Genomic DNA, 14,359 nt, shown 5'->3' with positions numbered 1-14,359 from the left:
GCCGTGAGGGCAATATGTTTATTAGGTTGATTCTCTCCATTATTGTATATAGACATAGGTTCTATCCACGACATACCAAACTCACACCTGCGAGGGGCCTCCCTAACTCAATCTACAGACTTTTGCGCAGTTTGCATAGCAAAGAGGAAGAACCAAATTTAAACCGCAGTAAACATTATAAAGCTTGATAGTAATTAGTATCAAGCATAATTAGTTGTTTGGTAGCTAAAAGCGCCGAAAGCCTCATGCAAAAGCACAACAACAGAGTTGAGAAATAGAGGCAACGAAAATCCACCATTCATCAGCTAGACCGAAGGAGCAAAGCAGACCGTGGTGATCACTCCAGAATGGGGCGCCTTCTGCATGTTGAGTCAGCTGGATTTGGACGTATCCGCGTCAGTTTGACCGTTCTGTTGTTTCCCCAATTCGCCTAATCATTTTGGCGTCAAAATTTTGATGATGTGAGCTTTCAGTCCGACCAGTGCAGCTTTATCCAGCCAGAGGATTCATGAAAAGAAGGGGAAAAGATATCACAACAGAGTACATCTCTGCCAGAGCGACTGACATAGAGTGTCTTCCAGATAGGCCCTGGAACAGTGTTACTTGCTTCATAGGACGGTGCAAACCCTTTATTACATAAAAAGGGCCGTGTGCTCCATGCCCCATCGTTGCTCTCGTTTGGAAACCAAGATCAACAATGCGGTCATCCATCAAAATTTGCCGCAAAACCCACTTTGAAATCCCCTGGAGGAAAATACTATCGACCTTCGGATTCTCTTGGGTGATATATGTGACGATGTCTGTAGCGCGTTCTCACGCGCAGGCCGATCCTGCACCAATGTTCCATGTCAGGTGCACTAGATCCCGTGGCCCATCACTGATTCGAGGCGGATTTGTATGGTTGCCAGGGCTATTACTCGTATTGTCACTTGTGGGAATAGGAACCCATTGTTGGGCGGGATGATGGAAATGATGCCAGGATTGAAATCTGGGAGAAGTGTCAGGGCTGTGTTTGGGAGAGGTGCGTCATGGAACCATGACAGTACGCCTAAATGTGCCCGCGTGTAGATATTCATGCGGTGATTGATGAGAAGGATTTTGAATGCAGGCTCAATGAGCAAATGTTGAATCAATGGGATTTGTTCGCCTGAGGCACCAAATCAGCAAGGGTTCCTGCTGACACATATCAGGCCCCCATCTCCAACATTGCACAGTTTACAGTTCATCGTTCATCTTCCTCCAGACTACGGAAGGCTTATGACACCCCGTGGAAAGTTTGGCCAGTTGGCAGAACCCTGAAGCTTGCCTGGGGCTTTCTTATTTGATTTCAGAAAGGCTTGGGGAGCTTGGGGAGCTTTGTCCAGACAGTTGCCATGTCGGCTACCACTCTCAATGATGACTGGGTTCAGTGTATGTAGGCTCCGCGGGTCACTCAACACTCTGCTATCCGAGCTTACGGGACTGCAGGCCAATCGGCAAATGCTCTGGAAAATGATGTTTTGACATGGACTACATCTCTTTCAAGAACCCGAGTGTCCACCGCAGATGGCCTCGGCTTTAGTGAAAACGTGGATACCGATGCTATGAACAGCCTCGAAAGCCTGCTTCGTACGGTACAACAGCTGAAGCTAAAAAAGTTTCGCACCGAGGGGCTGGAGGATGCTCGGTTTGTAGCTGCTGGGGAGACCTTTTCCGTCTCACAATGCAAGTATGAAGGGGCCGTAGTCGCCATTAAGCGCATCCGACTGAAGGAAGAAGGGAAGGGATCTGAACATCAACATTTCCAGCGGCGCTTACATTCGGTTCTCCGTGAGATCTTGATTATGTGCCATCCACCACTCGCCCATCATCCCAACATCTTAAGTCTTTTAGGATATGGATGGTCCGTGGAAAAACAACGGCTCTCGCCCTTTATTTCACTTGAGTTTGCCACTGGTGGCTCAGTAAGGGAGTTTATGAAAGAACGCCCACGGTCGATTCGAACCAAACTGATCCTCATGGGGGATATAGGAGCAGGACTCATAGCGCTGCATAAATGTGGGATTGTGCATGGTGACTTGAAAGCTGATAATGTGGTGGTTTCTGTTACACTGGATCGTCCGTCCATGTCGATTGCGAAAGTGTCTGACTTTGGGCATTCCATTCTCGAGAGCTCGGCACCAGAAAAGAGAACACGATACTTTGGGACAGCCCTGTGAGTGACCCAGATTTTGAAAATGACGACAGCTAACCGTGCAGATACAATGCGCCAGAAGTGGCTGATCAGAAGAATCAGCCGATTCCGGTTGAGCAACTTCATAAATGCGATATGTGGGCATTCGGCCTCTGTGTGTGGGAAATATTAGCAGATGGGCAAGTCTATTTCAAACGCAGCTGGCGGGAAGATCCTGCTTACCGACGCCCTCCCTCATACACAATGTCGACACCTTCGTCTGCGAACTTCAAGCCCCATGATGAAGTCTTCGCCGCTAAAGATGATCAAAATGACTTTGGCGCCTTCGACCTTTATCATCTGAAGGGCCTTGCGGTTGAATATCTGACCAACATGAAGATTCCAGGTATTGGGTTCGAGAAAGGATTCCTGAAGCCCCTGCTGAACGGCACACTACAAACCGATCCCTCCAAACGAATATCAGATCTAAGTCGGATGCCAATAATTGGATTTTGGAATAGCGTTCCAGGCGGGCATTCTCTTCAATCAAGTCTAGCGACCTACACTTTATCTGGAGACATCCGATATGCAATCTTCAGCAGGGATGGAGGTCCTTATATCATCTGGGAGCAGCAGCAACAGCTGCTGCAGGATTTCGAAACAGTGGCCCAACAGTCTGAGACCCCGAAAAACAACGGATCTACTGCGTTCCAGACGATGCTATGCTACGTGAATGCTTTTGGAACATCAAAAGATTTGACCAAGGCTGCACATTTTCTCGATAAGGCCAACGAGTCGGGGCACTTGCTGGCCCGTACTTTGGGTGTTCGAATATCCGATGGATTCTCCGAGAGTACTGTTGGTTGCCACAAAACCTATAGCGAGTCTTTGGCCTCAGGCTTTCGTGTTCTGGGACGGAGTGAACAGTCCTCCACAATCTCTGTGCAGAATGGCGAATCGGTCACCAAATTCACAGATTACCTCGCCATGCGAGATGCTTTTGTTAACGGAGGCACTCTTGTGGGCGTAGACCAGGATGATATTACGACCATCTCACTCTCCTTGAACCCATCTTCTGAGCGTTACAGCCTCCTAGAAATTGCCATACAGCAGGGTGATATTGAATTGGTCAACCTTCTACTCCCCATTTTTGGCGAGAAATTAAAAGAGATGAATACGAGGGAATGTTTACTGGTGCAAGCAGCCCATTACGGTCATGGGGCCATTGTGAAACGATTACTACAGGAAGGAGTGCCTGTTGCTCGCGATGCCTCAGACGCATGTCTTCTGCATTGGCTGTTCTGCCTCGACGAGGCTAGTTTGTTTGAAGTGCTAGAGCAGCTTCGCAATGCAGACCGTCGTGATGACCTCAAGCTGGCACTGAACAGTGCTATCATCCAGAAAACCACACTTCACCCTCAGTGGCCATTCCAAATATATGGTGTTCCACTAGCTACTGCAGTAGCCTCGGGCAGCATTAGTTCTGTGAAAAGTTTGCTGGAATTGAAGGCCGACCCGACAGCGGCTGCCTTTGCTGATGATGATGGGAATTCAGTTTCAACACTGACCCCCATTCACCTTGCTATACGATACCACTTCCCAGAAATGGTCAAGTTGATGTGGCATGCAGCGTTTAGGGAGAGAAAGATTACTACCAGTAGATTATACCTCACTCCTTCTTTAGGTCGGTTTCCCGTTGCCTGTGCCTTGAGCTTGATGACCAATGCCGAGCGGCTCGCAATACATGGTAGCAGCTTCAGACAGAAACTTCGAGAAACGATTGAACTGCTACCAATGGAGGCGTTGACTCAGTCATCTCCCGAGGGTAGAAGTGCCATCACGCAGGCAATTGATCTCGATGATGTCGATGCCGTGGATATTATCTTGGAGTACTATCCTGAACTTGCGGCCCAAAGGCTCAGCCAACCAGGAACAAATGAAATGTTTACATACCCGCTGCATTTTGCCGTTCAAATGTGTTCAATTCGCGACAGCAATGAGTCGGTCCAGATCTTGGAGTCCTTTCTCAGCCTCGACCCAACGGCAATCAACAGACCAGACAGTTCCTCGGTTCGGCCAATACATGCTGCAGCTAAGGGTACATCGGCTCGCATAATAAATTTCCTTCTTGGTCGTGGCTCTACCTGCCACGACACGGATGGTAGAGGGCAGACTCCCCTATTCTTCTGTCGCAGTGCAGGTATTGTCAAGGCCCTGCTTTTGCATGGTGCCGATATCAACCATAAGGACGACCTGGGCTTTACTCCTGTCCATGCAGCCACAAGCCAAAGTACAGACGAAGTCCTGCACGCGCTTATTGAAGGTGGAGCCAATTTGAGGTTCAGTGATAATGGAATTGGAGCCCCGCTGCATTGTGCCGTTCGGAGAAAGTCCATTTCGATGACAGAGATACTTTTGAAGGCGGGCGTCGAAGTCAACGCAAAAGATAGTCATGGTCGCACCCCACTTCTCGTAGCAATGGACACGGGTCGTTCGGATTTGGTCTCCATGTTGTTTGAGAATGGAGCTGACCCTTTTATTGAGGACGAACATGGCTCATCGCCCTTCCATATGGCTCTCTCCTGGCCCAGTGCTATCATTCTGAACAAGTTCCAAATTCACACGGTGCTAGCCACACTGCCCTGGGAGACCAAGGTGAAAGCGTTACATTTTGCGGCTCAAAGTGGCGAGCCCGCGGCATTGAAGCTTTACTTGCACAAGGCCTTCGGACCGGGTCTCAGTACTGATGATCCCTGTCATGTGTACTCTCAAGAGACCAGGATCGCTGTTCACAAAGCGGCATCGGTTTGTCGAGCAGACCTTGTTGAAGTGTTGCTGGCGTATGGGTTTCGAGTGGACGCTTTGGACGCCAGGGGCAATACGCCGCTCCTGATAGGGTGTCAATTAGGTCGAGAGCAGCCAAGTTTTAATTCATATGCTCGCACACAAATCTGTGAAACGCTTATCGACAACGGCGCGAATATATACATAAAGAACCATCAAGGACTGTCGCCTTTCTTTATTGCCCACGCTCACGCAGATTACCCACTGATGACACTTTTGCTCGAGCATGCCCTCAGATTGAGTGACCTTGACCCATCGATTCTGAAGTGCCGCATACTGGAGTCTATCAAAGATCCAGACAAAGACCGCCAATACTGCAAAGAGTCTCGAGAGCTCATTGGCGATGAGATTGTCGACTCTCAACTAATCCGCCAGGCTGCTGCAAAAGACGAATGGGACTTTTTTATGACCTGCGTCGGAGGACAGTTTGTGGGTAAAGAGGAGCTGCTCCGGGTATTTCCCCGAAGGACATGGTCGCATGGAGTGGACAGCGTGGACATTTTGAGATTCCAATCCGCCCGAAGAGACCGAGAGATAGTTCGCTATCTACATGACGCCGGTCCTTCGGGCTGGTCCGCCACACAAAAGGTTTCTCAGATTGGGGAACGAGATCTACAGAGAGAGTGTTCAGATTTGAGGGCTGGTCTAAATACTACGCTTTGGCCAAAGATGCAGAGGAAATTCTGGCGAATAGACGAAAGTGGCGAGACAGTGCCGAGGAATTTGAACGAGAGGTTCAAGAAGAGATATATGGAGTTTCAACCTCGGGATCCAGCGGACGGCCAAAGAAAATGGGGTTGGAGCTCAGATGGTCTCTCTGACGACCCGATATCTTCTGATGAAGAGTCTGAGTCTGAGCAGCAGAAGAAGCTGAAAATACAGGACCAAGCGAGTGATGTTGTGGACATGGCTGACGATGACCGGAAAGAGAACCACCAAACGGATGTTGATGAGCAGCAAGAGAAGGATAGCAGGGCTTCCTTGCCCCATTCGGCCAGGTCTTCTGAGGACTCTCTTGTTGTTGTATTGCGCCCATCCTTGAGTTAGACGGCACCATCAGGCGTCTTTACCAAATAGGTATTAGGAATAGTATAGGATATAAGAGCTAATAGGATGACCAGGATGCGTGAGGATGACGAGGCTTAGAAATGTACTGGGAAGCATCTAGTAGCGATTGATAATCCCGATCGGGACAGATTCCGCGAGATCCCCAGATCTAGATTAGCGAAGTGGATACGAGGCTCTGTTCGTTGTCGCCTAAACGTCCCCGTCAGCTTCTTTCGTTGTCTCACTTCTCTCCTTGTCTCACTTTCTCTCCTTGAACCCTTTCCAGCGCATTCAGTTTTCGTTCTTCAGTCTTTGCCTTGATCTGGTTTTCTCTCCTTGTGTTTTCAACTGGGCGATCGATAACGATGGGCCGCCTCCACACAGACGATCGCGCATCTTCCCACTCGCTTCATTCCCTCGAAGGAGACGACCTGCCACCTCCTTACACTGATGAAGACATTCCTCCCGTTCTGACCTCTACCCCCGGGGTCGCTCCTCTACCACTCCATCTCCATCTCGTTGACTCAGCCTACATTCTTCCCGACTCCGACTCCAGAACCGACATTAAGCGGGTAATCTCCCTCGCGCCGTCCCTCTCAGTGAACAGCGATGGACTCTTCTACTCTATCCGCAGGCAGATGAAGCTGCCCCCGCGACCGCTTCTTTATATCCGTGGCTCACACACCGAATCGACCAATGATGGAAAAAAAAAGGCAGTAACACCATTACCGACTTTGAGTTCAAGCTCGATCTAGCGGAGACCATGCTAACGGGATGGGAGTGCGACCGGACAATAAGCATAAATTGGGTGGAGGAGGAAGTACTCAATGATGAGGACTGCAAATCTGCCTATCGCGGTGGAAGAGCAAAGTCGCGAACATATAAGGCGCCCTCATCCCGCGTTCTTCGTTCAGAGGACAGCGATGCCCTTCTCGCTTCGGATGAAGCCCTCGGAATTGACGACGCAAATAACCAGCCCGCTACGGCCAATGAGGCTCAACTGAAGCTGTGGTGCGATAGATTCTGCAACGACCCATCTCCTGTCAAATCGTACGCTGCTCTCCTCTTTAAAACCTCGAAACCCCCAATTAACTAACCCCGCTGGCTATTTGTACAGGTTTACCCTCCAACGCAAACTGAAAGGCTTCAGTTGGAAGGCCATGCGCAACGTCCTTGACTCGCACATCCGCACTCTCAATTACCGCGGCTCAATCAACTTCAATTTTGTCGTCGCCCAGGAATCCGTCACCATCTATTCTCCGCATTGGATCAACCGCATGCGCGCAAACCGCTACATCTGGTGGATAATCGTCATCCTCCAGCTCTGGATCATTACGTGGCCTGTAATCTGGTTCCTGGAGAAGCGGTACGAGACGGTACACACGTGCTGGAATGCTTCATTAGACTGTGATGCCGACTCTGGTCTCGTCAAAATCTACGCTCGTGGTCGGGATGAGCCCACCCTGGGGGAGTTCTGGGCTCCGGCTGTCAAACAAATGGCGTGGAGCCGAAGACGTGGACAGGCCGATACACTGACAAGAATGGATGCGGAACGCGTCCAGGGGTGGACTACGGAACAGCTCCTTGGTCTCCAGGAACGGAGTGGCTCTGAGGCAGAACGGGAGCGGCGTGAGCGAGTCAACAGAGGTGCTGGTGGATTTGTTGACCAGGTGGTGGGACTTGTTCGGGGAATTGGAGAGGCCAGACAAGATTTGAGATTGTCAACGGGCTGGGGAGCCAATTCCTAAATGTGAATGGACAATTTCGGCGGACCGACCCGGCCCAAATCTTTCTTTCATATTGGTACAGCTGCACCGAGCCTTCTACTTTTCGAAGGTCCTGAAGCAAATAATTGATCATTCGCACATCTACTGGAGGGATTCTGATATGCGCTCAATTCTTGAGGCCATTAAATAAAAAAAAAATCCTAATCTTTTGTCGCAGAGTATTGTTCCGGCCTACCCGCCTGGCTTATTTTTGGATGCATGGGGTGAACAAAAGCGGCTAAAATTGCCGAATTGCCCAGAACGTGAGCAGCACTCGCACTATGCTCAATTCTGGATAACCACAGCGACGATGCCAAGCGATTGGACCAAACGATTGGAGAAGTCGGATGCAGCCATTTGGAGCCCACCGTATAGCGCCATCTCATTTGCTGGGTTTTCCTGTTCGACCAATCAATCGACATCGTTATACTTGGCATACTTGGCTCGACTTGGCTCATCTCCCTGGGAGAAAAAAGTCCAATAAACGCAAGGATAACCGAGTGAGGCGGACATAGTGTCATCGCAACACGAGATTGAGGCTTAAAAAATAAGAGGCAGTGTTGTGGCCCAAAATTGTCCGTGCCCACGGATCCGTAAGACCTTAAAAGAGGATCTGTTCCTTAGTTGACGACGTTGTTTCTCTATCTCGGCACTCAGACTTCTTCTGTTTTCTCCAGGACTGTGCATCTCGCTTGTTAAGTATTTCGCGAACAAAGACCAACCCAAGTCGAATACTGCACACAATGCATTTCCCGTCTCTCTTGGTCCCGGCCCTTGCGGCCTTGACAGCAGCGCAGAGCACCACCGTCATCAGTATTTTCGAGGCCTTTATCGAAAATCCTTATATCCCTGTCACGTACTCAACATACGCCAGCCTTGGTGGCAGTGTCGTTGCCATCAATGCGGAAGCAACCACTTACAAGGTCGCCTGTATGAGCGGCGCGCCCAAGTCGGATTGCAACGTTCGCGAGCCTTACACCATCGTCGCTGGGCCGACCACAATCAGCTTTGCCCAGACTTTCCCGTTTGATATCTACGGTGTTAGTGGGACCGCCAACGAGGATATCGCATGCTCGTTCACCCACTCTACCGAATCCGCTCAGTGCATCGCAACCGTCGCTATCACCTCCGGCGACGTGTCTACGTCAACTACTAGCACCATATCTGTCCCGACCGATGACATCTCCTATAAACCGATCACTATCACTGGAGGCCTCTCTCTGTTCAACTCCCCTCAGGCAACTGAGACCCCCGATGCCGCTGCTGGCCCCCACAGAGCTCTGGTCACTGCTGCTCCGCTGGGTGCTGCCGCTGCCATCGCTGCTGCCGCTTTCTTCTAAGCAGACTCCTCTACTTATGCACAGCCCTTAATGTATTGAGAATGAAAATATACGGACCGATAACTAATATCAAATGGTCTACGGACTTAATTGCAAGTAATATCTCTTCTGCAGTGTGGTAGTGGTCTTCTTTTGACGTTGCTAGGAAGCAAAAAGGAAAACTGAAAGGCTGTTACTCCATACTGCGATAGAAAAGTACGAAGTAAGTGGGATGACAAGTTCCGGAATGATATACTTGCCTACGAGATATTAAAAGCGCTTCAACCGATCGCGATTCCAACTCTTTTTGCCAATAATAACTGCAGGTAGATTTTGAAACCATCCAAAAACTTGCATAAAATATTTCGCTGTTCGTCGCTCTCGAATCCCATGCAAAGCTAAGAATATTCAGGGTTCTTTCAAGAACTTGGAAGTCTGTAGCCAGCACAATCTAATAGGCATCTTGCAGACCATCCCTTACATCCCTTTCTAAGGCCTAGTAAAAGCGTATCTCATCGACGTCGATCCCGAGGACCTCGTGAAATCGGTGGATGCCGCAGCGCGAGACCGATATCGTAAGATATGCCGGGGAAGTGTCACCTTGTTCGCAAAATCTGATTTCAAATACTCTAAAAGGCCAAATGTTTCGCATTTTTGATATTCGAGACGCTTTATCCAAGCTCAGAATAGTCAAGGCCAGGGTCTTGGCGGCTCAGGATACCTGAATAGTAGCGTACTTTGGGGTATATCATCCCGAAAATTGCTTCCCCGATATTTGCAAGCAATTCCAATAGCGACACAATGATTATTAATACATGAAACAAAACTATCACTATGATCTCAACTGCGAACTGATCAGAGGACCACTGTATCTTGCTTGTGTGGGTGAAATTTACCGCCACGCCCACGGCAATGCCGGTTGTCGGCTTTTCGGCATTGGCTTCAGAGCCGGGCACAGTATGAACTTATTCTACTACATAGATCGGCCTTATATTTCATTTTTTTTTTAGCCGACGGAATTGCAAGGCTAAAGCGGCAAAACATACTATGCGACCTTTCTTGCTCCGTTGAGCTTTAGGTTCGTGACTAACAGCAAGTCTTATAAATCAGGCCAAGTCACTGAGTTCCGTTAATCTTGAATCGCAATTTCAACCCCCACTGTGATACTCTCGTGCAGTACTTTCGGCGTCTGAGAACTAGGTTTGAGAAGCGGCAAGATTCTTGATTATGGACGCTCCGCCCAACCTCAACAAGAACAATGCCTTGGAGATAGGCGAAGTTCCAGACCGAACAAAGATCTCGATCCCATTGAATAATCAGCCAAGCTTTTCGCCACGCAAGTTGCGCGCCATTATCATTGGAGCGGGCTACTCGAGTCTAACACTCGTACACAAGCTGCGACATCAACACCCGGAGATGGAGGACATTCTGACGTACAAAATATTCGAGGCCCGGTCTGACATAGGAGGAACATGGCTTGTAAACACCTATCCTGGTGTCCAATGTGATGTGCCAGCCCATATATACGTATGTCACAGTCTCTAGGAAGCACTCATACATCACTCTTTTTTGCTAGTCTACTTTCAGGAATATTACTGACCCAGGGTCCCAGGCATTCCCGTTTGACCCCAATCCTTCCTGGAGTAAGTTCTACGTCGGTGGGCCAGAAATTCATGACTACATAAAGCGAACTGTGGAGAAATGGAATTTGGATCGCGATGTCGAATTGAATATGAAAGTCGTCGGAACCTACTGGCAGGAACAGCAGGGTCTATGGAAAGTTGTCGTGGAACATAACGGAGTTCAGCGTGAAGAATATGCCGAGGTCTTGATTTCAGGGCAAGGGTTTCTCAAGTACGAGTGACCCAAATCCCAACTTTAGTTGTGGAGCATCATTTACTGACCTGGGATATTCCTGAATACAGTCTTTGGAAATGGCCTGACATCAAGGGACTCGAATCCTTCAAGGGAAAGAAGGTGCATTCAGCCAAATGGGACCATTCATATGATTACTCTCACAAGCGAATTGCTGTCATCGGTAACGGCTCATCCGGAATTCAAATATTGCCACAACTTGCCAAACTGGAGGGCACAGATGTAACCAGCTTTCAACGCGGTCCCACCTGGGTCATCTCACGAATGTCAGCTGCAAAGCTTCTAGGTCGTGATGATATAAGCCCTAACCCCGAATATACCGAAGAAGATAAACGACGATTTACAGAAGATCCAAAGTATCATAATGAGTACAGGAAGCAGCTGATCCATCGTATCAATAGGGCGTTCAGAATGGTATTTTGTTCTTCCGTACTTACATTGAAATTACTCCTAACCCATCATTCAAGTTTGTCAAAGGTTCGCCTGCAAATCTGGAAGCCACAGAGTTTGCCAAGGAACAGATGTCAAATAAACTTGGCGATGATCCAGAGCTCTGCAGAAAACTGATACCTGACTGGGAATTGGGCTGCCGACGCATTACACCAGGTGAAGGCTACTTGGAGTCTTTCTTGAGACCAAATGTCCATCTTACCCAAAGTCCAATCACGCATATTACAGAGCACACAGTACACACCGCCGATGACCAAGCTATAGAGGTGGATGTCAGTCAGTGTTCCTTCCTATGCCTCTCCGGCACATGCACTAACATATTATGCGGTAGTTGTTTGCGCGACTGGATTTGATGTCTCCCACTGCCCACACTATCCAGTAATAGGTCGTGATCAGACCAGCCTTGCTAAAAAATGGGCGGACGAACCAGAGTCGTATCTTTCGCTTGCATGTCCTCAATTCCCCAACTACTTTATATTCACTGGCCCAAATGCCGTCGTGGGACATGGTTCGTTGGTCGAAGGACTCGGCTGGGTTGCTGAGTATATGATTAAATGGATTAAAAAGATGGCTACCGAGGATATCAAAGCTGTCGCGCCAAAGCAAGAAGTTGTGGACGAGTTCGTTACATACGGCGATGAGATCCAGAGAACCCTGACTTGGACAGGTGGCTGCAGGAGCTGGTACAAAAAGGGCCGCGTTGATGGACGGGTTACGGCCGCATTTGCCGGCAGTGCGCTGCTTTTCAAGCGGTTTGTGAGTGAGATACGTGGAGAAGATTTTGAGATCCAGTATCAAAGCCCAAATCGTTTCAAAATGATGGGAAATGGGTTTACAGAGTATGAGTTGGATGATGCCAATGATTTGGCATGGTATATTGAAAAGTAGATCCTGATGGCAGTGCGTTTCTGCTTTCTTCAGAGAACTACTATAACGCAGATATCGTTCCATCTTGAGATATATATACGTATGGAGAAGGATCTGAGCATTTTAACAATGAAACCATTATTTGAGTAGGCTTGATGTACCAGGTGTAACTCGAGGTAAACGGGCCGGCTAGTACAATTCGTTACCGGTCATTGCCGGCGCTAAGAGACATCCATTAGCAAGTATCCGTAATTATTTGGACAACCAGAATGTCCAATCTGTCAACAAGTTTGTATTTATTCCGTTTTCGATACGCAATTGGGACTCACTGCAGAGAATTCCCCTGGCCTAAGAAAGTGGAGGCTATACTGCCTCATCTTAGTTTCTATATAATTACGGTCGATTTATTCAGATGCAATAAACGCAAGTTAGCGAATTTGTATCATCTATGCTTGAATTTCTCATGTCATAATTTCCCAATCCCCCCAATATATGACCTTTAACGCAAGGTGGCCATCCATGTTCTACAGACTTAATGTTCAAATAGTCATAGATCTTTTACTTGGAAAGCCATTACACTGGCAATAAAATAAATCAACCTTAATATGAAGTATTTTTTTAGATAGAAAGAATACCCAGAAAAGGCAATTCCATGTGTAAGTGACAAATATTCTGTGAGGTATAGAGTAGTAATCATCAAGACACCATTCGTCCTCCATCTATGTTAAATCCAGATCCGCTATGAAAAAGGAAATTTCAGTTAAAATCAGACTCGTGAAAGCAGCCAGTACGACACTCACGTAACATAATTTGCCTCATCTGAAGCAAGAAAGGCCACCATCTGAGCGACGTCCTGTGGCTCACAAAGTCGGCCAAGAGGAATTGTATCCAGCCGTTTTGCTCGTCCTTCTTCGGTGTCCACTCCGCCTTGAACTCTAGAAAGCCTGTACAAGTTAGCGAGGGCGTCTGTGCTAGCGGAAAGATCGTGGCCTCTTACATAGCAGTGTTGCCAATAGATGGGCGAACAATGTTAAAGCGAATACCATCCTTTGCATACGCGGCTGCAAGCCCTTCGGTTGCCTGTTTTGCATTGTCAGATTGGAACAGTCGTTCAGTGCATAGTGTCTTATACCGTATCAAGTGCGCCTTTGCTAGCGCCATACCACACGGTGGATGGCCTAGGTCTTTGGGAGCTGATGCTGCCTATGGTAATAAAATGACCACTTATGTGGTTGCTCATCCAATGGGGCACAATATGCTTGACGCCCAGATAAAGCGGTTTGACGTTGATTTGCCAAAGACGGTCAAAGTCTTCCAAAGGTACACTATGCGGAGCTTGACCTAGATAGACAAAACCAGCACAGTTGACAATTGTCTCTGGAATTGATGAAAAGTGTTCCTGAGCAGCCTGGAGTGCGGCATGCCATGTTTTTTCAGAAGTCACATCGCCTGTTAATAAATGGTATCGTTCTGGCCGTTTGGCAGGGTTGCTCTCCTCGTTATCCGGCTCTTTCAAATCTATTCCGATTACCCGCGCATCTCGAGATAGAAGCAGGGCGACAATCTGGATATGGTCTCAGTCTCACATTATATTATCTGACTTTTTGTAGTGGAGTGACGTGAAGCATACCCCTCTTCCAAAACCGGAGGCTGCACCAGTGACAATTATAGTTTTTCCACCAAGACTTGCCATCTTGTTTAAGAAACCTTGAGACCAATTGATGTTGGATAAAGATAACGAACTTCCTAGATCTCCGCGGTCTGCGTCTTTGGGTTATCAAGTCGCTGTTTTAATGCTGCGTCTCTGATAAGTCTTACAAGGCTGGTTCGTTCGGTTAGACCTTCTTTGCCGAAGCCTAGCATTTATCAAATCCTTTGCCGTACCTTCCCATTCGTTCAAGGCCTCACATTTTGCAGACACTCGTCAGTGGCACAGTTAAGTGCTAGTCCTTGAGCGTTGCCAGAGCTAGATTCTAAATACTACTACGGAGTATTTTGCCAAGCTGTGTAGTTAAAACCTTCAGTCTGCTCTCGTCAAA

At 48.2% G+C, this 14,359-nt stretch overlaps 5 protein-coding genes across 5 annotated transcripts; 4 read left to right on the top strand and 1 right to left on the bottom strand.

Moving 5' to 3' along the window:
• Positions 1–1,373: 1,373 nt before the first annotated feature.
• N7510_010312 (uncharacterized protein) lies at positions 1,374–6,043 on the top strand (the record flags this gene model as incomplete). Its single annotated transcript, XM_056982237.1, has 3 exons — positions 1,374–1,410; positions 1,468–2,194; positions 2,239–6,043. 3 exons carry the CDS (start codon positions 1,374–1,376, stop codon positions 6,041–6,043), a joined length of 4,569 nt encoding a protein of 1,522 aa, XP_056830073.1.
• A 365-nt stretch (positions 6,044–6,408) lies between these two features.
• Positions 6,409–7,791, top strand: N7510_010311 (uncharacterized protein; the record flags this gene model as incomplete). Its single annotated transcript, XM_056982236.1, has 3 exons — positions 6,409–6,759; positions 6,825–7,093; positions 7,161–7,791. 3 exons carry the CDS (start codon positions 6,409–6,411, stop codon positions 7,789–7,791), a joined length of 1,251 nt encoding a protein of 416 aa, XP_056830072.1.
• A 761-nt stretch (positions 7,792–8,552) lies between these two features.
• Positions 8,553–9,149, top strand: N7510_010310 (uncharacterized protein; the record flags this gene model as incomplete). The annotated part of the gene is made up of 1 exon (XM_056982235.1): positions 8,553–9,149. The coding sequence occupies one exon, from the start codon at positions 8,553–8,555 to the stop codon at positions 9,147–9,149; it is 597 nt and encodes a 198-aa protein (XP_056830071.1).
• A 1,206-nt stretch (positions 9,150–10,355) lies between these two features.
• Positions 10,356–12,341, top strand: N7510_010309 (flavin-containing monooxygenase; the record flags this gene model as incomplete). Its single annotated transcript, XM_056982234.1, has 5 exons — positions 10,356–10,655; positions 10,741–10,982; positions 11,054–11,417; positions 11,471–11,729; positions 11,785–12,341. 5 exons carry the CDS (start codon positions 10,356–10,358, stop codon positions 12,339–12,341), a joined length of 1,722 nt encoding a protein of 573 aa, XP_056830070.1.
• Positions 12,342–13,016: 675 nt separating this feature from the next.
• Positions 13,017–14,013, bottom strand: N7510_010308 (SDR family oxidoreductase; the record flags this gene model as incomplete). Its single annotated transcript, XM_056982233.1, has 5 exons — positions 13,017–13,059; positions 13,121–13,264; positions 13,318–13,400; positions 13,453–13,884; positions 13,951–14,013. The coding sequence occupies 5 exons, from the start codon at positions 14,011–14,013 to the stop codon at positions 13,017–13,019; spliced, it is 765 nt and encodes a 254-aa protein (XP_056830069.1).
• Positions 14,014–14,359: the final 346 nt, after the last annotated feature.

Source organism: Penicillium lagena (assembly GCF_028827675.1).
Source record: "Penicillium lagena strain IBT 129212 chromosome Unknown utg000007l_segment0_segment0, whole genome shotgun sequence".
Classification (NCBI taxonomy): Eukaryota; Fungi; Ascomycota; class Eurotiomycetes; order Eurotiales; family Aspergillaceae; genus Penicillium; species Penicillium lagena.
Note: the sequence above shows the minus strand (reverse complement) of the source record. Positions and strands in the feature narration are given on the sequence as shown.